The sequence below is a fragment of the Notolepis coatsorum genome (genome assembly GCF_963971535.1).
Source record: "Notolepis coatsorum genome assembly, chromosome: 2".
In the NCBI taxonomy this organism is placed as follows: Eukaryota; Metazoa; Chordata; class Actinopteri; order Aulopiformes; family Paralepididae; genus Notolepis; species Notolepis coatsorum.
The window spans coordinates 56,706,213-56,729,878 of NC_140166.1; the positions used below are offsets into that span (position 1 = coordinate 56,706,213).

The 23,666-nt window shown below is 45.2% G+C and overlaps 1 protein-coding gene across 1 annotated transcript in view; it reads left to right on the top strand.

Moving 5' to 3' along the window:
* slc38a8b (solute carrier family 38 member 8b) overlaps positions 1-23,666 on the top strand; it is a gene marked incomplete at both ends in the record, with an annotated part of 55,348 nt that overhangs the window by 20,887 nt on the left and 10,795 nt on the right. The window contains 5 exons of the mRNA XM_084307614.1: positions 8,186-8,243; positions 10,221-10,335; positions 13,082-13,229; positions 20,883-21,085; positions 23,429-23,480. Of these exons, the coding sequence (XP_084163740.1) occupies positions 8,186-8,243; positions 10,221-10,335; positions 13,082-13,229; positions 20,883-21,085; positions 23,429-23,480 (576 nt within the window). The remainder of the gene's footprint in view (positions 1-8,185; positions 8,244-10,220; positions 10,336-13,081; positions 13,230-20,882; positions 21,086-23,428; positions 23,481-23,666) is intronic.

Genomic DNA, 23,666 nt, shown 5'->3' on the forward strand with positions numbered 1-23,666 from the left:
CTGCACCCGAGGAGCCCCAGAGCCGACGAGCGAGTGGACCTGCATACCGGATTATTCTACCGACGACAGCCCGCCTTCCCAGGCACGGATTATGCTTTGTATACAGTGATTATTCTATGGATAAAGACCAACACTGCCGTGTGTTGGAAAACCCCCCCCCGGAGAGGACGACAGGTGAGGAGACGCTCTACACGACGAGGTCGCTTCACGTCTCTCCATCGTGGACCGGAGGAAGCCGGCCCACAGAGAGTCCAACTGCTTTCATCTGTGGATCGAGGATCGCTGAGGCACCGAGCCGCACAACCGTGGGTTCTCCCAGGATACCCTCGGCCAGACGGATACAGCCAGACTCTACCCCCCCCCCCCTTCTCCAGTTGTCTTACAAGCGACCGGAATTCCCCCCTAGTGTATCCAGTTCTATAATCATTAAAGTATCATTGCTATTATTCCTTAAATATTCCAGGTTGTATATTTACCGCCTGCGCCACCAGAGATTGGACGTTCTCTATTGATATACCAACGAATACTCATTTGCCATAAAAGTGCATCCTATTTCAAATCATAAATGTAATTAAGTGATTGCTCTACATACCTTTTGCTATGTATTAATTATTATTAAACGCAGACTTTCGACTTGGTACATTTGTGTTGGATCGTTTCATCTACGTGGGAGTGTTTACCATAATTATTTATGCCTAGTACTGGGTGGCCAGAGTCTAAAGTACAAGAGGTAGTGGTAGTAAGTATCATATCTAACAATACAGTCAGGGAATTGTACCCCTCAGTTACAATTGGTCCTTCGAGCCGGATGGTAATTAGTGTAATATTAATATAGTGTTATTAATATTGAAATGGCCTATGATGAACACTCCACGAAACGATCCTCCTAACCAACGCCCGCAGCGCGAACGACGGCTCCCTCAGTACTTAGAGGCTTACGCTGTCAGTCAACAACCTAGTCTTCTACTAACAGTAAACGCGGTAAAACTAGAAAGTAAAAGTATGTCTAACCCCAACGCCCAGACTACCCCGACCATAGAGGCCCCTACGGGTTCTAATGTAACTGACCAAGCTCACGGTGGGGACCAGTGGGAACCAGACATGACTTCACACCCCGCCAGTACTGAAGAAGTAGTCCCCGATGAGTCCCGGGAGGAATACAACGCTACCGAGAGAGAACTCGGCACGGAAGAAGACGGGGAGAGCACCGTGGAGATAGAGCTCCAAGGCTCCGCAAGGAGTACCCCGAGGGAAGGCTCCCCTATACAACCGCCTTCTCCCAGCGAGGCAGAGAGGACCCTACAGCAGGCCTTCCTCATCAGCCTGAACGCCGCTGCTGAACGCGACCGACTGCAGATCCAGCAGCGGAGCGAAGAAGAGCATATACGTCTAGAAATAAGACGCATTCAGATGGAAGAGAATGTGGCCCGAGACCGAGCAGACAGCCAGCGAGCAGCTGCTGGTGCTCTACGGGACGCAGAGCGCGACAGACAGCAAGCGCAACTAATAGAACAGCTGATCAGACGGACAACACCCTCTCCCTCCGCCAGAGGCTCCAGGAACTCGTCTAGACACACCTCCAGGGCGGCATCCCCTAGCCGAGTAAACAACCCTGAACTTGACCAACAGACGAGGTCTATACCCCCCACAGACCACCTCCCCTCACCGGTCCAAGCGAGACCTAGCAACCGGGAAGGAGCAGCATATCCTGTGGAGAGGCTAAACCAGAGACTACAAGCACTGGATGACCTAACTGAAGACGAAGAGGAAGAGGAGGAGAACCACGCCCGACGACAGCACAGTACTCTACCGGACCAGGAGGTCCGGTACAGCCCAGGCTATACTCCCGCGGAGCTGCGCTACAGACCCCCGACTCTATACACGGGTGAGCACGACGCACGACCCGCACCGAGGAACAGCACCTGGACAAGCGGGCCATGGTACACTGCCGGTACCAGCCCATACCAAGGAGCGGGAGGAGACTCGCCTAGGAGGCCTCTCCCCCAACGCTCGCCGATGTATCCACAGTCAGCGTCATACATTGGCACGCCTATGGTACCCGACTTCACCCAAGAGAACCGGGCCCAGTATACAGAACTCCGCATGTGTCTGGAGACCATGTTGGTGGATGTATTGGATGAACGCCATAAATACGCCATCCTACTGAAGCACTTAAAGGTACCCCGCGCACATAATATAGCGCTCGCCTACGCGACTTCCACCACCCCATACACAGCAGCGCTGGTAGCATTGGACCAGAGGTATGGGCGCATATGGGATTACGTGATCCAGGAGATCCGACACATCGACCGCTTACCCCCAGCAATAGACAATCGAGCACTGGACGACCTGTCCATCAGAGTGCAGTCCCTGGTAGGGATGTTGGGAGCGCAGAGAGAGAAGGGGAGGCATGAACTTTACGCCAACTCAAATGTGGAAAGGATCTTGGAGAAGCTGCCGCCCGCTCGACAGGAGCGTTTTAGGCGGCAGAGAGACCACCGAGACCCGAATGGCCCCGAACCGAACCTCCTCGATCTAGCAGACTTCCTGGCGAGAGAAGTCAGCAGCCTACGGCTAGATACATTCGGACGGAGCACCCCTGGCTCCAGAGAAGGAACCAGACGACTAAATGATGGAAGAAGATCGGTGACTGTGATGCACCAATCGGAGTCAGTACCGAGCAGCAGGAGCCACAGTACCCCCTCCAGAACGGAGAAGTGGAAGATAGTGTGCCCCTACTGTGAGAAAGAACACTGGCTAGCGCAATGTGACTCCTTCCCCAAGCTGAACGCGGAGGAAGCAAGTCAATGGATAAAGTCCAACAAGCGCTGTTTTCGCTGTGCGCGCTCACACATGGCAGCCGAATGCCGCTTAAAGAAAAGGTGCACCAAGTGCGATGGAGCCCATCTGGACATACTTCACGACAGTAACAGACGGCGCCCTTCACCCGCACCATCCAGCAGCAAAGCGAGCGTCATGTACATCGATCCCGCCAGCAGCAGTGGAGCCCGAGTACTCCTAAAAGTAGTGCGTGTGACACTAAGCTACCAGAATAAAGTCCTGGACACTTACGCCGTCCTCGATGACGGGTCAGAGAAGACCCTTCTGCTCGCCTCCGCTGCGGCCCAGCTAGGGCTGCGGGGAAGCGAAACCCAAATGACAATTCGGACAATAAGACGAGATTTGAAGACGATAAAGGGCGAGAATGTCTCATTCTCTATCGCAGCAAGCGGCCAGCCTGAGCGACGGTACCAGATTACAGACGCTTTCACCAGCCAAGAAATAGGACTGTCGCGGTACACATACCCCGTCGCCAAGCTGATGGAGAAATATGCACATCTGCGCAAGTTACCGATCCCGCTCATAGACAATGCTATGCCGACCCTGTTGATAGGCTCCGACCATGCAGACCTCATTGTCCCGATAGACCGGGTTCATACCGGACCCCGAGGCTGTCCTGCAGCAGTCGAGACCCGTTTGGGATGGACTCTCCAAGGCCCGCTCGCCAAATCTCTCAACCGAAGTACAGCCACTAGATGTCTCCACTCCCGAGAAACCGCACTCCTGCAACACGTAGAGCGGCTATGGACCTTGGAACAAATGCCCTTTAAGAACGGAAAGAAAGACATTCGCTCTAAAGATGACATTTACGCCATTCACCTCCTCGAGACAGGGACCAAGAGAGTCCCGGTCAACGGCGTGTTGAGATACGCCACACCACTCCTGCGGCGAGAAGAAATGCCTACTTTCCACGCCAAGACAGACGCCACAGAACGGTACCTGCTGAACACGGAGCGGCGCTTAGCCAAGAACCCCGCCCAAGAGAGTGTATACCGCGCTGAGATTGAGAAGCTCATCACAGCGGGACACGTCACAAAGATGGACATTAAAGAGGCTGACCAGACCACTGAATCGTGGTACGTGCCTCACCACAAGGTCCATCACAACGGTAAAGACCGCATAGTATTTAACTGCAGCTACCAGATCGGATCCCAAAATCTGAATAAAGAGTTACTGCCCGGTCCCACACTCGGCCCCTCCCTACTCGGCGTTCTACTCCGCTTCCGCCAGGAAAAGGTGGCCATCAGCGGGGACATTAAAGGAATGTTCCTGCAGGTGAGATTAGTAGAGGAGGACAAGCCCCTGTTACGGTTCCTAGGGAGAGAGAAGCCAGGAGATGAGCACCCAGCCATCTACCAATGGGAAGTCCTCCCCTTCGGAACGACGTGCAGCCCCTGCTGTGCTACATTTGCACTACAGAAACATGTAGCAGAGGACCCAGCAGCGGACGAAGAGGTCCGACACAGCGTAAAGAACAGCTTCTACGTAGACAACTGTCTACAAAGCCTTTCAACCCAGGAAGAAGCCGAGGCTCTCCTGATTAAACTCCGCGCCTCATTGATCAAAGGCGGCTTTGATCTCAGGCAGTGGGCCAGCAGCGATCCGCAAGTACTGCGCAGCCTCTCCTCCGAGGACAAGGCAGCCAGCAGCGATACCTGGATGGCTACCATCCCGGGAGAAGCCCAGGAGATGACCCTGGGATTGGTGTGGCGATTCAAAACAGATTCGCTTCACTACAGACACAAGCCCCTGACTACGGAGCAGGGAAGGCCGGCGGCGGCGCCGACCACCAGACGGAGCGTGTACACAACACTCGCCCGACAATATGACCCGCTAGGATGTATTCTACCGTACACCACCAGGGCAAAAATGATTGTACGAGCATTGTGGGACAAGGACCAGGGCTGGGACGACCCCATTCCCGCACATCTTGCATCCACCTGGAGAGAGTGGGAGATGGAGCTCCACTCACTCCCAGGCGTTAACATGCGCCGAAGCTACTTCCCACCCACGGTGAGGCCAGAGACATGTAAAATGGACTTACACGTCTTCAGTGACGCCTCAGAGGTCGCATACGGATCAGTAGCCTACTTGCGGGCCCAAGAAGAGGGGGGAGAGATCTACACAGCATTTGTCCTCGCCCGCTCGAGAATAGCCCCACGCAAGCAACAATCTATCCCACGTCTAGAGCTCTGCGCAGCCCTAGCCGGAGCGCACCTAGCCACGCTCATCCAACGTGAGCTCACCATACCGGTGTCTAGAACAATCCTGTGGTCAGATTCCACGACAGTACTCGCCTGGATCAAATCGGACTCATGCAAGTACAAAGTCTTCGTGGGAGTCAGAGTCACCGAGATTCAAGACTTAACCGAAGAGTTAACCGGAGAAACAGAGTGGCGCTACGTTGATACAAAACAGAACCCAGCTGACGTCATCACCCGGGGAATGCCCCTAGATGACCTCACCCGTCGCAATGTCTACAGTGACGGCCCAGCATTCCTAAAGCTCCCGGAAGGAGAGTGGCCCACGCCTATCCCGAGGGAAGCCAGTCAAGAGGAGGCTGAGAATAAGAAACCTATGTTCTGTGGATTGAGCACTGTTATCTCCGCAGACCCCAACATAGATGATTGCGCTACCATAGAGAGTGCACAACAAAGGACATTCCTACTGCACTACCTACCGTCTCTACAGACCCGCCAGAAGTGGGTAAAGGAGAGAGACAATTTGACAGAAGGAACAGTCGTCATGATTATTGATCAATCACTGCCCAGAGCTATGTGGCCGGCCGGCCGCGTAAGCAAAGTGATCACCGGTGCCGACGGCAAGGTCCGAGCAGCTGAAGTGCTTGTCCAGGGTCGCACTTACACCCGTCCCGTGGCGAGGCTCATAGAACTGCCCCGACTCCCAGACACAATCGATGATGACCATGACCTTATAACCCTATGACTTTGTGAAGTTGACTGACCCCTACAGCAAACCCTTATGTGTAAATAGACAACGCGATTAATCTGTCTCTGCTTAACTGATTAGGTCTGGGACCAATCAGGGGGTGGCTGTTGTGAAGGGCCAGATTAAACCGAATATATATATTTATTTATATATATATATTTAATTGTATTTGTATATTCTCTAATATTCCCTGATATCCCTTGTATATTCCTTGTACAATATGCATTGAATATCCATTCTAGCCTACTGAACATCCCATAATAGTCTCCATTCTACTATTGGTCGAGACCTTGGTGCCAGGCTGCCATACCCCCCAGACCCAGTTCAAACGTACCGCTCAACATGTACGAACAAGTCCTAGTTCCGCGTAGGAATCTGGCTACCGCACCACTAATGGTACTATTTGTTCATAGTGCGTATATATACTGCGCTACTAAAGTAGGACTTCCTTTTAGTCCAGTTTCTTACCCTCCCATAGAGTGACAGACGTAAAGCCTCCCCGCGACGCCACGTGTGGGAGTAAGGCCAAGTTCGGCCTACCATCGGTATTGAGACATCGTGTATATTAATATTTGAATAGTCATATTTGGCACTATATCGTCGAGTTGGACGTAGTCTATTAAGCTAATAATAGTCTATTCATATGTAGTGCTTCGTGCGGTGAGAATACTATCCTAGTCAGTACCCCCATCGTTTCGGGTAGAACTGGCTGCTTATCCAGGGTGGCCGACCCATGTGAGGCTGCACCCGAGGAGCCCCAGAGCCGACGAGCGAGTGGACCTGCATACCGGATTATTCTACCGACGACAGCCCGCCTTCCCAGGCACGGATTATGCTTTGTATACAGTGATTATTCTATGGATAAAGACCAACACTGCCGTGTGTTGGAAAACCCCCCCCCGGAGAGGACGACAGGTGAGGAGACGCTCTACACGACGAGGTCGCTTCACGTCTCTCCATCGTGGACCGGAGGAAGCCGGCCCACAGAGAGTCCAACTGCTTTCATCTGTGGATCGAGGATCGCTGAGGCACCGAGCCGCACAACCGTGGGTTCTCCCAGGATACCCTCGGCCAGACGGATACAGCCAGACTCTACCCCCCCCCCCTTCTCCAGTTGTCTTACAAGCGACCGGAATTCCCCCCTAGTGTATCCAGTTCTATAATCATTAAAGTATCATTGCTATTATTCCTTAAATATTCCAGGTTGTATATTTACCGCCTGCGCCACCAGAGATTGGACGTTCTCTATTGATATACCAACGAATACTCATTTGCCATAAAAGTGCATCCTATTTCAAATCATAAATGTAATTAAGTGATTGCTCTACATACCTTTTGCTATGTATTAATTATTATTAAACGCAGACTTTCGACTTGGTACATTTGTGTTGGATCGTTTCATCTACGTGGGAGTGTTTACCATAATTATTTATGCCTAGTACTGGGTGGCCAGAGTCTAAAGTACAAGAGGTAGTGGTAGTAAGTATCATATCTAACAATACAGTCAGGGAATTGTACCCCTCAGTTACAGTGTGGTTTATTAGATTGTTTTGTGTTATTGTGTGGTTTATTTTATTGTTTTGTGTTATTGTGTGCTTTATTTGATTGTTTTGTGTTATTGTTTGATTTATTACAGATTGTTGTGCGTTATTGTTTGATTTATTACAGATTGTTTTGTGTTATTGTGTGGTTTATTAGATTGTTTTGTGTTATTGTGGTTTATCAGATTGTTTTGTGTTATTGTTTGATTTATTACAGATTGTTTTGTGTAATTATGTGGTTTATCAGATTGTGTTGTGTTATTGTGTGGTTGATCAGATTGTTGTGTGTTATTGTGTGGTTTATCAGATTGTATTGTGTTATTGTGTGGTTTATTACATTGTTTTGTGTTATTGTGTGGTTTATCAGTTTGTTTTGTGTTATTGTGGTTTATTACATTGTTTTGTGTTATTGTGTGGTGTATTAGATTGTTTTGTGTTATTGTGTGGTTTATCAGATTGTTTTGTGTTATTGTGTGGTTTATCAGATTGTGTTGTGTTATTGTGTGGTTTATCAGATTGTTTTGTGTTATTGTGTGGTTTATTACATTGTTTTGTGTTATTGTGTGGTTTATTATATTGTTTGTGTTGTGTGGTTTATCAGATTGTTTGTGTTATTGTGTGGTTTATTATATTGTTTGTGTTATTGTGTGGTTTATTAGATTGTTTGTGTTATTGTGTGGTTTATTATATTGTTTGTGTTATTGTGTGGTTTATTAGATTGTTTGTGTTATTGTGTGGTTTATTAGATAGTTTTGTGTTATTGTGTGGTTTATTAGATTGTCTGTGTTATTGTGTGGTTTATCAGATTGTTTATGTTATTGTGTGGTTTATCAGATTGTTTGTGTTGTCTCCAGGATCGGCGCCTGGGCCTCGATGTTCAGCGTCGTACCAACCATCTGTTTTGGTTTCCAGGTAATTTAGTAGTTTTGATCTAAAAGTAGTCAGTTCAGTGGTTATGGATATTGATGTCTGTTTTTATATTGATTGTATGTGTGTTTTTTTTTACATTGTGTGTGTGTGTGTGTTTTTATATTGTCTGTGTGTGTTTATATTCCACCTCTTGTATTGACCCTATACCTACAGCATTTTCTTACGTGGATATTGAACAGTGTTTCAAGTCATGTCCTAAAGATGATAAATACATCTCTTCTAACAAGCATCTTCCCAGATGCATTAAAAACAAAGAAACCCTAAACAGTAATGTACTGACCAACTATAGACCGATATCCAATCTTCCATGAATCAGCAAGATACTTGAAAAAATAGTTTCAGTCCAAATAAACTAATTTCTTAACATTCAGGCTGCAGAACCACAGCATTGAAACTGCTCTAACTAAAATAATTAGTAAGACTTTAAGAAAAATCTGACTAGGGCGGCTAAGTGGGCAAGGCGCTCGCCACTAACGCAGGAGATGCTGGGTTCGAGCCCAGCTCTCGGCGTTGCTTCCGGCTTGGCTGGTCGTTCATACTAATACAATTGGCAGTATTAGGTGGTGGGAAAGCTGGTGGGGGGGGATTGGACGTGGACAGCGACTCCTACAGGTCGGTTGGTGCGCCTGTACAGCAGAATCAGGAAGCAACGGGGGCAGCGTGAGCCTCCCACGTGTTACTTCTTGCCGCTGAGAGATCGCGCTGTACAGGTGAAAAGATGCGACGGCTGCTTCCTCGAGTACCGGAGGGGACACGTGATGTAAGGCTTCGTCCACATTGCAACCGACCAGTGGGAGGCATGGTCTAGCAACGCTCGAGACAGGGGAGGGTAGAATTGGATAATACGAAATTGGGATGGGAGAAAAAAATTAAAAATGGGGAGAAAAAGTAGATCAGACTAGGGGCGGCTGGGTGGCGTAGCGGAGATTGCGCTTGTCACCAACGCAAGAGACTCCGGTATCGAATCCCAGTCTCAGCATTGCCTCCGGCTTGGGCCGGCCGTCATACTAACTCAATTGGCAGAGTTAGCGGGTGGAAGTCGATGGGTGGTAATCTGGACGTTGTGGACAGCGACCCCTACAGGTCGGTTGGGAGACGCCTGCACAGCAGAGACAGGAAATGGCGGGGGTAGTGTGAGCCTCCCATGCGTTACACCTCGCCAATGAGAGTCCGCGCTGGCAGGTGAAAAGATGTGACAAGCTGCCTCCTCGGGTGCCGGAGGGAACACGTGATGCAAAGCTTCTATCCTCCCTACAACCGACCAGTGGGGGGGCATAGTCGAGCAACGTTCAAGACAGGGGAGGGGAGAATTGGATGTACACGAAATTGGGATGGGAGAAAAAAAATTGAAAATAAGGAGAAAAGGTGAAAAAAAAATAATAATAATCGGACTAAACTCGGATGCAAATAATGTCAAAATTCTTGTTCTCTTAGACCTAAGTGCACCGTTTGACGCAAATATTATGTCAGGCTTGGAGATCATGCTTCTGAGAAACATGACACATACTTTGGAGTTCCACAGGGGAGCTGCCTTGGTCCACTATTATTCTCACTACACATGCTGCACAATACACATGCTACAAAAACGCAATGTATGTTTCCATAACTATGCAGATGACACACAATTGTACATCTGTGCTGAACGAAATTATAATGGATGACCAACAACTCCTTAAAACTAAATGAGGACAAAACTGAAATCCTATTAGTCAGCCCTATAACACAAAGAGAAATTCTGCTGAACAATATGGGGAAACGTACTCCTTGGATTACGTTTGTTGTGTTTATATTGTGTGTGTGTGTGTTTATATTGTGTGTGCGTGTGTGTTTAGATTGAATGTGTGTGTGTTTATATTGTGTGTGTGTGTGTTTATATTGTGTGTGTGTGTGTGTTTATATTGTGTGTGCGTGTGTTTATATTGAATGTGTGTGTGTTTATATTGTGTGTGTGTGTCTCAGTGCCACGAGGCCTGTATCTGTATCTACAGCAGCATGGAGAACAAGAAGCTCTCTCACTGGGTCCTCATCTCCGTCGTCTCCATGTTGTTCTGTCTACTCATCTACACTCTGACAGGTGAGTTCACCTGCAAACCCTCCACTTTGTTTACATGCAAATGGCTCAGGAGGTAGAGCAGTCGTCTGGTAATCAGAAGGTTCCCGGTTCGATTCCTGCTCATCCCGGGCAGCGTGTCCTTGATCAAAGACACTTAACCCCCCACTGCTCCTGATGAGCAGGTGGGTGAATGTGAGTGAACGGGTGAATGTGCACAAGTATATTGTGTGGAGCAAACATTGTAAAGCGCTTTAGATAAAAGCTGTTATATGCTTTTATTCTGTCAACTGTATGCACATTTTATGTTCATTTTATGCTATTTGCTGTGAAGCACTTTGAGCTGAAATCCATGTATGAAAGGTGCTATATAATTAAGTTATTATTATATAATAATAATAATAATAATAATAATAATAATAATAATAATAATAATAATAATAATAATAATAATAATAATAATAATAATAATAACTTTATTTGTATAGCACTTTTCATACAGAGGTTGCAGTTCAAAGTGCTTCACAACAGTAAAAAATACAGGCATAAGCGGGCATGAAAAAGATAGACAGGTAGCAAGGTATGGCAAATCACAGTGTTTCACATTAGGATCTAGCATCCCAATAGGCTCTCCGCTTACAGTTTTCAGTAACACAAATACTAAAAATAGTTTAAAATGATTCAGTTTAAAAATAGTCAAAAAATTATAAAATAGAACGGACATAAAAAATACAGGCATGAGCAAGCATAGCAAGGTATGGCAAATCACAGTGTTTCACATTAGGATCTAGCATCCCAATAGGCTCTCCGCTTACAGTTTTCAGTAACACAAATACTAAAAATAGTTTAAAATGATTCAGTTTAAAAATAGTCAAAAAATTATAAAATAGAACGGACATAAAAAATACAGGCATGAGCAAGCATAGCAAGGTATGGCAAATCACAGTGTTTCACATTAGGATCTAGCATCCTAATAGGCTCTCTATTCAGTAATACAAATAATCACAGTGTTTCACATTTGGATCTAGCAAATAATAAAAATAGTTTAAAATGATTCAGTTTAAAAATAGTCATCAGTAAGAAGTAAAAAGTGCAATAACCGACACATGAATTTGATAGGCAAGTCAAGTCAAGTCAAGAGTTTTATTTGTCACGGCATACGGATATACAATGAAATGCGGGTGGTCTTGCCCGCAATGATGTGCAATTGGTACAACATACAATAGAATCCAATACAAAAATTTGTGCAATAAAATTGTGCAATAACAGGCAGCAGGTAACAATAAATTTGTGCAATAACGGGTAACAGTTAACAGTTAACAGTAGTAGTAATAGTAGTGCAATACACTGTTACTGTTGCTAATACTAATTTAAAGTGGCCTTTCCTTTTGGCAATAAGTGGGGTGCGTGCGGCCTGAGTGTGTGCCCGCTCATGCTAAAGTGTTACAGTGGTACTCAATGTTCATTGTTCAGGACTCTGATGGCCTGGGGGAAGAAGCTGAGCCTAAGCCTCTCTGTCCTAGTAGCTGGGGTTCGCAGGCGTCTGCCTGACCTCAGCAGCTGGAACAGGCTGTTATTGGGGTGGTGAGGGTCTTTCATTATCCTGCAGGCTCTGGATTTGCACCTCTTGTTGTATAGAACCTGCAGGGGAGGTAGTGCAATACCCGTGGTACGCTCGGCTGAGCGCACCACTCTCTGTAGGGCCTTCTTGTCTTGTGCCGTGCTGTTTCCATACCAGGCAGTGATGTTTCCAGTCAAGATGCTCTCTACAGCTCCTGAGTAGAAGGACTGGAGTATCTTCCCCGATACTCTGAACTTCCTTAACTGTCTCAGGTGGTAGAGGCGCTGTTTCGCCTTCTTTACTACTGTGTCTATGTGTGTTGACCATGTCAGATCCTCTGAGATGTGGACCCCCAGGTACTTAAAGCTGCTCACCCTGTCCACGGTAGCCCCGTTAATCATCAGTGGTGTGTGTGTCTCCTGCTGTCCTCTCCTATAATCCACGATCAGCTCCTTGGTTTTACCAATGTTCAGGAGCAGGCTGTTGTCCTGGCACCAGCGTTCCAGTACCTCAACCTCCTCCCGGTAGGCCTTCTCGTCGTTGTCCGAGATCAGCCCCACCACCACCGTGTCGTCTGCGAACTTCACTATGGAGTTGGAGCTGAACTTGGCCACACAGTCGTGTGTGTAGAGTGAGTACAGCAGGGGGCTTAGAACACAGCCCTGGGGGGACCCGATGCTCAGGGTGATGGTGTTGGAGGTCTGACCCCCCACCCTGACCGCCTGGGGTCTTTCACTCAGAAAGTCCAGTACCCAGGCGCTCAGGGCGGAGCTCAGACCCAGCTCGATCAGCTTGTCCACCAGTCTGGTGGGGACTATGGTGTTGAACGCTGAGCTGTAGTCAATGAACAACAGTCTCACATAGCCCCCCTTCTGACGGTCAAGGTAGGCAGTGTATAAGAGTAGGCAGGGTAAGAATAGTGCAGGTAAATACAAGTTGTGTCAGGATATCCCTGGTGTTTCCTCTTGCCACTAGGTGGTAGCAGATATCTATCAGTGAAATGCCTGAGCAAAGAGATGTCTAGCGAGTTGGCTTCCCTGATGTTTTGGGGTAGTTTGTTCCATAGTTTTGGGGCATAGTTGATAAAGGCTGCATTACCGATCCTCTTTTGACTGCTTCTGGGAGCCTCTAGTAGTCCAGCAGCTGATATAAATGCGCCCTTTCCTTACCCTTTCCTTACCCTTTCCTTCCCCTTCCCTTCCCCGCCAGGTATCTACGGCTTCCTGATGTTCGGCCGCAGCGTGGCCTCAGACATCCTGATGTCGTATCCCGGAGACGACGTGGCCATGATCATCGCCAGACTGTTGTTCGGGATCTCGATCATCACCATCTACCCCATCATTCTGCTGCTGGGCAGGTGAGCGCCGCCCAGAGGCAACTAGTGGAACTACTGGTGTCTGTTATCAGTGCCATGAGACGGATGTTAGCATGGGATATATCTACATTAGTGCTGTCAATCGATTTAATCTGATTAATAGCATGAGTGTCCATAGTTAACTCGCGATTAATCACAAATTAATCGCATTTTTTTTCTCTTTTCTAAATCTACCTTAAATGGATCTTTTTCAAGTTTTAATACTCTTATCAACATGAGAGTCAACAAATGCTTGCTTTATGCAGCCATTTAACACAAAAGGATGACCGTCAGGCATTGCAAATTTGCATCAAATTCAAAACAGAGTGATGCACAAAATAGCTTAACACTATGGTCGCCAAAAACGCTGTACCACGTCTTTCCTCGCCATGCTCATTCTGCCAAAGACGCCGTACCACGTCTTTGATATCAATATTTCAAAAATCTGTGATCGAAATCATATTTCTCCCCCGGAGACTTGAGATCTACTGTTGATCCCCTCAACTCTCCAACGGTTCAAGAGCGCCATCTGGTGGCCGATCGGCGGATCGCCCAGAGCGGAAACAGGAAATGGAAGCTGGTGCTCATTTCAATTCGGTCCGATCACTCGGTAATAGTCCCAGGACTCGAGCTAGACACAACGGATAGCAATCCGTTACCAATAACTCAATAAACAACATGATTTGGACGTATATACTATTATCCAACCTGGAAATGGATAGCATATTTCTACATCCCATAATAGGAATATTTCTGTTCCACGCTCATCGCCCAACGCTATGAGGAAGCTACGGTAAGATTCAGCATTATTTTTTAACGTGTTCGATACTAACTGCTCTAATGATCATATCACCCACACTAGATGAATCATCTAACGTTGGCCACGGAATTATAAACGACCCCCCCCCCCATCCGGTCAACATCAGATGATCAGTAGTAACTTCTAGAAGCACGTCCATTGGAATTTTTTTTTATCTCGCGCAGATTCCTATCAAACTGTATTTGATCATCAATATAATTCCTTTGGGGCTATAAATCACGTTCTGGACTGGAGAAAGTTGCAGAAAACGATAAAAACATACTTATACTTTAGACCGTATTTTAGTATGACTATGTCAGGGGTGGCCAACCAGTCAGAGACTAAGAGCCACAAAAAAATGACTGTGGTACCACAAAGAGCCACACCATATACCAGCGTTTCTCAACCTTTTTTTTCAGTCACGGCGCCCTTCATGTGTTTATAGGTCTCACCCTCTGGCCTCTGAAGTTGCTAATGTCTTTTTTATTTGGGCCTCACAGGGTTAAAAGTACCCTGTGAGACCCACGGTTGCAAAATTACAAAATCACTTTTAGCCATTTAAAAAAATAATGTTTATTTAAAAAATGTTAAAGGGGAACTATTTTACTATTTCTTTCACTATTTGGGCACTTTTACACAATTCCTGTGAGTCTATGGAACACCTAGGTTTTTTTCAAAAAAAATTCATTGTTTTGTATTTCTAATCAAGTACTAAAAAACGCATTTTTCTACCTCAAGATCTTAAGCCGTTTTGAGGCTGGGCTCCAACCACTGTGTGGCCTGGTGCCAACTGCCACATCAACTGCCACATTATTATGCAGCTGAGAAATCTCTGACATCACAGATATGCACATTTTCAGATGACTCAGTTCAGTGAGGGTGAATATTGTGAGAGGAGAATTGGAAGAATTCGCCAATATGAGAATTAGAGACATATATCCTATTAATATAAGTCCACATAGCTAAGAAACAATGGTAAACACTGAAAAAAGCCATTTATAAGATAGTTCCCCTTTAAGCACATGTATAGTCAATTGGTCCTGTTGTTCAGCCTCACAATGCTATTTGATAGTAAATGTGTTTATATGTCCCACCCTCTGGCCTCTGAAGTTGCTAATTTCTTTTTAATTTGGGCCTCACAGGGTTAACCTCTTAAGCCCGAGATATACAGTAAAAGTGTATATTTTCAGCATTATGTTTGTTTACCAATTATTTTAACTGTTATTAGTGAAATATAAGATTATAGAAATCTCAGGGCATTGAGTCGGAAACCGGCGCATATTGACAGGAGGAAGTGGCACAGCCAAAAGTGAGTGTAGTCTTTTGAAGGAAGAGACTCAGGGCTTTCAAATTTCGAAAAACTACCCTACCCAGCTCACACCAGCCCCTGTCAATCATCTGACTTCTGGATTTACTTTTTAATTTCTCTTATTTTTTGGGATTATCTCCCACAAACCTGAACGTTATTGCCATAAAACAGAACGCAGTTAGTTTCTCTACCTTTCTGTGAACGTCTTGCAAAAAACGGTGTTGCAATATGATGAAGAATGGTGGAGAAATTTACATTATAAAAAAGATGGCAGAATTCAGTACTGTATCTACAAAACCTTCTGTTTAATAATCTTCCCTTTATTCATTTGCTTAGATTTTTCAGGTCTGGTCAATTTTAGCATGGTGTTATTTACAGTCAAAGATAATTTTTTTTTTAAATAGAATTGATATTCTCCTTTGGTTCATTACAATTTACTCAAGCCTAGTAACAGACACACTATTTCTGACACTGATCCATATATGTCCCTAGATTCAGATACCAAGAACATGCAAATGGACCATTTAAAAAAAAATTGTAAATGTTTATTCTACGTCCTTATGGAATGAGTGACATAAAAAAAAAAAAGTAAAAAAAATTTTTTTTTTTTTTTTTTTTTTTTTATGGATGGAAGAGCCGCACATTGACGGGCAAAGAGCCGCATGCGGCTCGCGAGCCGCGGGTTGGCCACCCCTGGACTATGTGAATGAAAAAGTATAACGTTGCTACACCCTGAACAATAGATACTTGATGTTGAATGGGCCATAGTAATACAATTAAAAAAATTATAGCCCTGCAAAGAAGGGGAACTTCTCCATAGTAAATAGAGCTGGCGTGGGATGGTATATTAAGAAAATAAGCCTGGCGACCAAAGGGTTAAAAGCTAATAATGTAAAACAATGAATAAAGTGTGCATGAAATAATAGGGGAAAGAAAACGTTAGGAACTTGTTACATTCACCCACACAAGGGCTGAGGACTCACACCCCCCCCCTCTCTCACACACACACTCTCCCAACTCTCTTTCTCTCTTGCCCCTTCCTCATCTCGCTCACCCCCCCCTCTCTCTCTATCTCTCACACACACACACACACACACACACACACACACACACACACACACACACACACACACACACACACACACACACACACACTCTTTGAGTTAGAAACAAACATAGTATCAATGGGAGTATCAATAATATTAAACATTTTTGAACGCTAATCGTGCGTTAAAGAAAATAGTGGCGTTAACAGAATTGTGCCTTAATGCATTAATGACGCGTTAACTTTGACAGCCTTAATCTACGTATATCTATATCTACTAGGGCTGTCAAAATGAATGCTTTAACTCTGGAGATTAATTTAAATTCTTTAAAGCCTTTAAAAAAATGTATCTAGATTAATCTATGGAGTGAAAAATGTTCAATATAATATAAGAAAGAGGTATTTAAAGCTGAGTCAATGTTGATGGTTTTGTTATACTAAAATATACTTTCTTTGTGTTGATTTTACATTAATTCCACGATTTTACTCAAGTAAATATCTGTTACAAGCTTCGGTCTTAAGTAGAAAAATGGGATTTTTTTATCTAGATTAATCTAGATTAATTACAGAAATGTGAGATTAATTAGTTTGTTTTTTTGTATCTATTGACAGCACTACTATCTACATATACATATCTATCTATATACATATCTGGTCTCTCCTGACTTGTCTCTCCTGACTTCTCTTCTGAAGTACATAACCTTTTAACACAATCTGTCTGAAACAATCTGCACTCTTTCATCTGTGAAACAAAACACCACAAAGCCTTAATTGAAACCAAAACCAGCCATAACTGGAAACTTACTGTGACCAAATTTTTTATAGAAATGATTAGTGAGACCCCAAGTGGCCATTGACTGCAATTACACATATTGCATTCCAGCCGCTGCCCCCAGTCTCACATGTCAGACCCACTGAACGCATGAGTCTCACGTGGCAAGACTAGGGCACCCCTGTGTTGTTTTCTTAAAGGAACATGCCAACATTACCGTCTTCTCCAGAGTCAGACAAGCTATCTGGGGGAGACAGTGGCTCTATAGGTAGAGCAGTCGTCTGGCAATCCGGAGGTTCCCGGTTCGATTCCCGCTCCTCCCGGGCAGCGTGTCGATGTGTCCTTGAGCAAGACACTTAATTAACCCCTAATTGCTCCCGATGAGCAGGTTGGCACCTTGCATGGTCGCCTCCGCCGTCGGTGTGTGAATGTGTGAGTGAACGGGTCAAATGTGAGGAACAAATTGTAAAAAATAAAAGTGCTAGATAAAAAAGCAGCCATTTACCATTTACATCCGGCTGCAAGCTAGCCTAGCTTAGCACAAATGAGCGGAAGTGGATACGGATCAGCTAGCCTAGCTTAAAACACCGGGAGTGGTCCGACCGTATCCACTTCCATTCATTGTGCAAAGCTAGGCTAGCTTGCAGCCGGATAGCTTTCTACTGAACGCACGGAGAGGAGACTGGTGTCCATCTTCTTGTCTGACTCTGGAGAGAAGACGGTAAGAACGTGTGTCCTCGGGCGCCAGCAGGTGGCGCACCACGTACAGCACTGCGGTGCCACACGGCCGTCCCGGGTTCGACTTTTGCCGAATGTCTTCCCCCTCTGTCTCCCACACTTCCTCTCACTCTCTGCCGGACTGCCCGGAGAAAAAACAATAAAACATCTACCAAAAACATAATAAATAAAAAAAGATATGTATATATATATGTAACGGTTGTGACAACGTCACCTTAAACTTCGATGCCCCGAGGGAGTTTCGAACCCGGGTCTCCCACGCCGCGGGCAACAGCACAGACCGCTATACCAAGAGGTGAACTCACTGCTTTGTAACGTGTCTATGTGTCTTCTGAGGATGTGAGAGTGAGTTTAACCCACAGCGCCGCTACTCACCCCGGCCCTTCGTGACTGCACTTCACGATACCATCCGTTGCATATAATATTATACCAAAAACATAAACATAAAAATAATAAATAACGTGTGTCCTCTAACCCAGTGGTTCCCAACCTTTTTCCCCCCAGGGACCCCCAAACATCTCTGATGAAATTCGCGGACCCCCTCCTAATAAGATACCATAAAATACGTTTTTTTTTTTTCATTTTAATAACAAACTAACAGGCATATGCATCACAATTAGACCCACTATGCTTCTTTGACTTGTGCCTTCAATCAACAAATCTCATCTTGCACCATATGCATTTCAAAATGTTTGGCCAATATTCAAATGCTGTATTCATCCTCTCAAATCAGGCCCTAATGGTGAACGGTTTGCATTTATGGAACAAATCAATGCAACAAATTAAACTAAATATGAGACAGGAAATTCCAATCAGTAGCAGAGAGAATCTGTCCTAGCTGGGTTTAATACCTTTTTTTTGTCATTTTAATAACAAACTGCTTATACACAGGCATATGCATCACAATTAGACCCACTATGCTTCTTTAACTTGTGCCTTCAATCAACAAATCTCATCTTGCACCATATGCATTTCAAAATGTTTGGCCAATATTCAAATCCTGTATTCATCCTCTCAAATCAGTCCCTAATGGTGAACGGTTTGCATTTATGGAACAAATCAATGCAACAAATTAAACTAAATATGAGACAGGAAATTCCAATCAGTAGCAGAGAGAATCTGTCCTAGCTGGGTTTAATACCTTTTTTTGTCATTTTAATAACAAACTGCTTATACACAGGCATATGCATCATAATTAGACCCACTATGCTTCTTTGACTTGTGCCTTCAATCAACAAATCTAATCTTGCACCTTATGTATTTCAAAATTTTGGCCAATATTCAAATCCTGTATTCATCCTCTCAAATCAGTCCCTAATGGTGAACGGTTTGCATTTATGGAACAAATCAATGCAACAAATTAAACTAAATATGAGACAGGAAATTCCAATCAGTAGCAGAGAGAATCTGTCCTAGCTGGGTTTAATACCTTTTTTTTTGTCATTTTAATAACAAACTGCTTATACACAGGCATATGCATCACAATTAGACCCACTATGCTTCTTTAACTTGTGCCTTCAATCAACAAATCTCATCTTGCACCATATGCATTTCAAAATGTTTGGCCAATATTCAAATCCTGTATTCATCCTCTCAAATCAGTCCCTAATGGTGAACGGTTTGCATTTATGGAACAAATCAATGCAACAAATTAAACTAAATATGAGACAGGAAATTCCAATCAGTAGCAGAGAGAATCTGTCCTAGCTGGGTTTAATACCTTTTTTTTGTCATTTTAATAACAAACTGCTTATACACAGGCATATGCATCATAATTAGACCCACTATGCTTCTTTGACTTGTGCCTTCAATCAACAAATCTAATCTTGCACCTTATGTATTTCAAAATTTTGGCCAATATTCAAATCCTGTATTCATCCTCTCAAATCAGGCCCTAATGGTGAACGGTTTGCATTTATGTTGAATGAAGTAAGAATCCACTGCAGTAAAAATATCCTCACCTCGAGTGGTGGTAGTAAGGTTGACTGACATGAGAATGTCCTGCTTCAGATCCTCATTTTCAATATATTGCACATAAACGATGAGCACAGCCTCGTCTGCGACAGTTGTAGTTTCATCAAGTTGTATGGCAAATGGACCCTTTCTAAGCTTTTCTGACAGCTGCTGCTCGCAATCACTTGACATCTTATCAATTCGGTATTTCACTACATTGTTCGAGAGTGGTACTGATTTTAGTTTATCCGCCACCTGTGGGCCGCACAGTTTCTAAACCATTTTGATGCAGGCTGGTTTGATGAGCTGCTCGCCAATATTGTGCGGTTTCTTTGCTTTTGCAATTAAAAGCGAACACTCAAAGGAGGCTTCGGTAGCCTTCTGTAAATCACTGCCACCCCTGCTCCACGCTACTCTAACATCAACAGGCTTGTTCGCCTTGAGAGACTGTTCTTTCCTCCGAAAAAAGTCTGGATCCTTCCCAACGGTTTCTGGGTGCTTAGACGCCTGATGTCTCTTCAGCTTGCTGGGCTTCAGGCTCGAGTTTGCCAACTTTTCTCCACAAATCACACACTCAGGTCGTTTGTCTGGTCCCTCAGTGAAGCCCATGGTGATGTAATTTTCGCGATTGCTGTAGGTCCTAACTTTTTTTGCAGATGAGCTGCCATCATCTCCTTTTCGTTTGTCACACATTTTCGCCTCTGGCGGCTGACTGCAGACGAGCCGAGAAAGTTAACTAGCGTGCTAGGCTAGCTACAGAAAGTGATACAGTCAACTGATTCGCGTTTTAGCGGCTACCCGGTAGCCTACTGTTAACATTAAAAAATCATGTCTAGATGTTTATTTATTTATCTTTATTTTTTTATTGTAGTGGAGAGACTATTCATGCTTCTGATGATGAAAAAAAAAAAAAAAAAAAAAGACCTCAAATCATCTGTGGTCTGGCGGACCCCCTGCGCCCCCTGGCGGACCCCCAGGGGTCCGCGGACCCCAGGTTGGGAATCACTGCTCTAACCTGTCTGCACGTCTGTGCTGGGCAGGTCTGTGATCCTGGACATGATGGTGCGCATGCGGAGACGTGAGTACGGCATGGTGACCAACACGTTCGAGACCCGCTGCCGGGTGGCCCTGACGGTCGTCTGGATCAGCGTCACGCTCCTCATCGCCATGTTTGTCCCGGACATGAGTGAGGTCATCAGCGTCATCGGGGGCATCAGTGCCTTCTTCATCTTCATCTTCCCTGGTAGGAGGCTGGTCATCTATCTAAGTGTCTGTGTCTGTGTGTGTGTGTGTGTGTGTGTGTGTGTGTGTGTGTGTGTGTGTGTGTGTGTGTGTGTGTGTGTGTCTGTCTCTGTGTGTGTGTGTCTGTGTGTCTCTGTGTGTGTATTTGTGTCTGTGTGTGTCTCTGTGTCTCTGTGTGTCTGTGTCTCTGTGTCTGTGTCTCTGTGTGTGTATTTGTGTCTGTGTCTGTCTGTGTGTCTCTGTGTGTGTGTGTGTGTGTGTCTGTCTCTGTGTCTGTGTCTGTGTCTCTGTGTGTCTCTGTCTCTGTGTGTGTCTCTGTGTCTGTGTCTCTGTGTGTGTGTCTGTCTCTGTGTGTGTCTGTGTGTGTGTCTGTCTCTGTGTGTGTGTCTGTGTGTCTGTGTGTGTGTCTCTGTGTGTCTGTCTGTGTGTGTGTCTCTGTGTGTGTGTCTGTCTCTGTGTGTGTGTCTGTGTGTGTGTGTGTGTGTGTGTCTGTCTCTGTGTCTCTGTGTGTGTCTGTGTCTCTCTGTGTCTGTCTCTGTGTCTGTGTCTCTGTGTGTCTCTGTGTGTCTGTGTGTGTCTGTGTGTGTCTCTGTGTCTCTGTGTGTCTCTGTGTCTCTGTGTGTCTGTGTGTCTCTGTGTCTCTGTGTCTCTGTGTGTGTGTGTGTCTCTGTGTCTCTGTGTGTGTGTGTCTCTGTGTGTCTGTGTCTCTCTGTGTCTCTGTGTGTCTGTGTCTCTGTGTGTGTGTCTATGTGTGTCTGTGTCTCTCTGTGTCTCTGTGTGTCTGTGTCTCTGTGTCTCTGTGTGTCTGTGTCTCTCTGTGTCTCTGTGTGTCTGTGTCTCTGTGTGTGTGTGTGTCTCTGTGTGTCTGTGTGTCTGTGTCTCTGTGTGTCTGTGTCTCTCTGTGTCTCTGTGTGTCTGTGTCTCTGTGTGTGTGTGTGTCTCTGTGTGTCTGTGTCTGTGTGTCTCTGTGTGTCTGTGTCTCTGTGTCTCTGTGTCTCTGTGTGTCTCTGTGTGTCTGTGTCTCTGTGTGTGTGTGTCTCTGTGTGTGTGTGTCTCTGTGTGTCTCTGTGTGTCTGTGTGTGTCTGTGTCTCTGTGTCTCTGTGTGTCTGTGTGTCTCTGTTTCTCTGTGTGTCTTTGTGTCTGTGTGTCTCTGTGTCTCTGTGTGTCTGTGTCTCTGTGTGTCTGTGTGTCTCTGTGTGTCTCTGTGTCTCTGTGTCTGTGTCTCTGTGTGTCTTTGTGTCTCTGTGTCTCTGTGTGTCTCTGTGTCTCTGTGTGTCTTTGTGTCTCTGTATCTGTGTGTCTGTGTGTGTCTGTGTCTCTGTGTCTGTGTCTCTGTGTGTCTGTGTCTCTGTGTCTCTGTGTGTCTTTGTGTGTCTGTGTCTCTGTGTCTCTGTGTCTCTGTCTCTGTGTGTCTTTGTGTGTCTGTGTCTCTGTGTCTCTGTGTGTCTGTGTGTCTCTGTCTGTCTGTGTGTCTCTGTCTGTGTTTCAAGTTTCAAGTTTGTTTATTTGTCACAACAAAATACAGAATACTTTATGATTAAATGCTTGTTTCTGTATGAGCCCCTGAGAGTGTGCTACATACAGTAAAAAAAGGTAACACAAGGTAACAATGGTATCTAAAGTACATAAGAACATTTAAAAAAAAATTAATAAATAAAACTAAGGACAACACAAAAATAATGATAAGAACAGAAGACGGTACACATTTCTCACAATGTTGGTGTGTTCCTTTAAGCTTAACCCTTTCACTACCACACTACAGAAGGTTAACCGTTCACATGTGGTAGTGAAAGGGTTAACCTTCTGTAGTGTGGTAGTGAAAGGGTTAACCCTTTGTCGTGCGGCAGTGAAAAGGGTTAACCTTCTGTATAGACCACCGCAACACTTCCTGGGTTTCTGAAATCATGGGAGAGAGAGCGGGGGGAGAAAATGAATGAATGTGGATGAGAGCCTGGTCATTAAGTGGTTGTAGCTACAGCTGTGGGGGCGCTGGAGACATGATCCAATATACCTTTATACGCCTGAGTCTCCTGAACACGGAGAGACCAATCCCAAGTCGATCGGCACTTTTTCTGCCGAGCTATAGTCGCTTTTCCGCACCTACTCCCGAACTACGCACACGCAGATTACCCACGGTGTCTAGGTTCATTAATCTACGTGTGCGTAGTTCTGCAGTAGGTGCGGAAAAGTGACTATAGCTCGGCCGAGAAAGTGCCGATCAGGGATCGGCACTGGCACTGGGATCGGTCTCTCCGTGTTCAGGAGACTCAGGTGTATAAAAGTCTATCGGATCATGTCTCCAGTGTGTGTGTGTGTGTGTACATGTGTACGTGTGTATTCCAGGTCTCTGCTTGGTCTTCACGATGCAGACGGAGCCTGTGTCTCCAAAAGTCAGGTGGGTTTTCACAATAACAGGGTCACAGAGTTACCAGTATATTTCAGCATCATACTGTAAATACTGTATATATATATTTATAAATTTATATTTACAGCATATATATATATCTCATATCCATCTGAATATACATGCATATAATCCTTCTATATACCTACTTATACATTTGCATATAACTCTGTATGA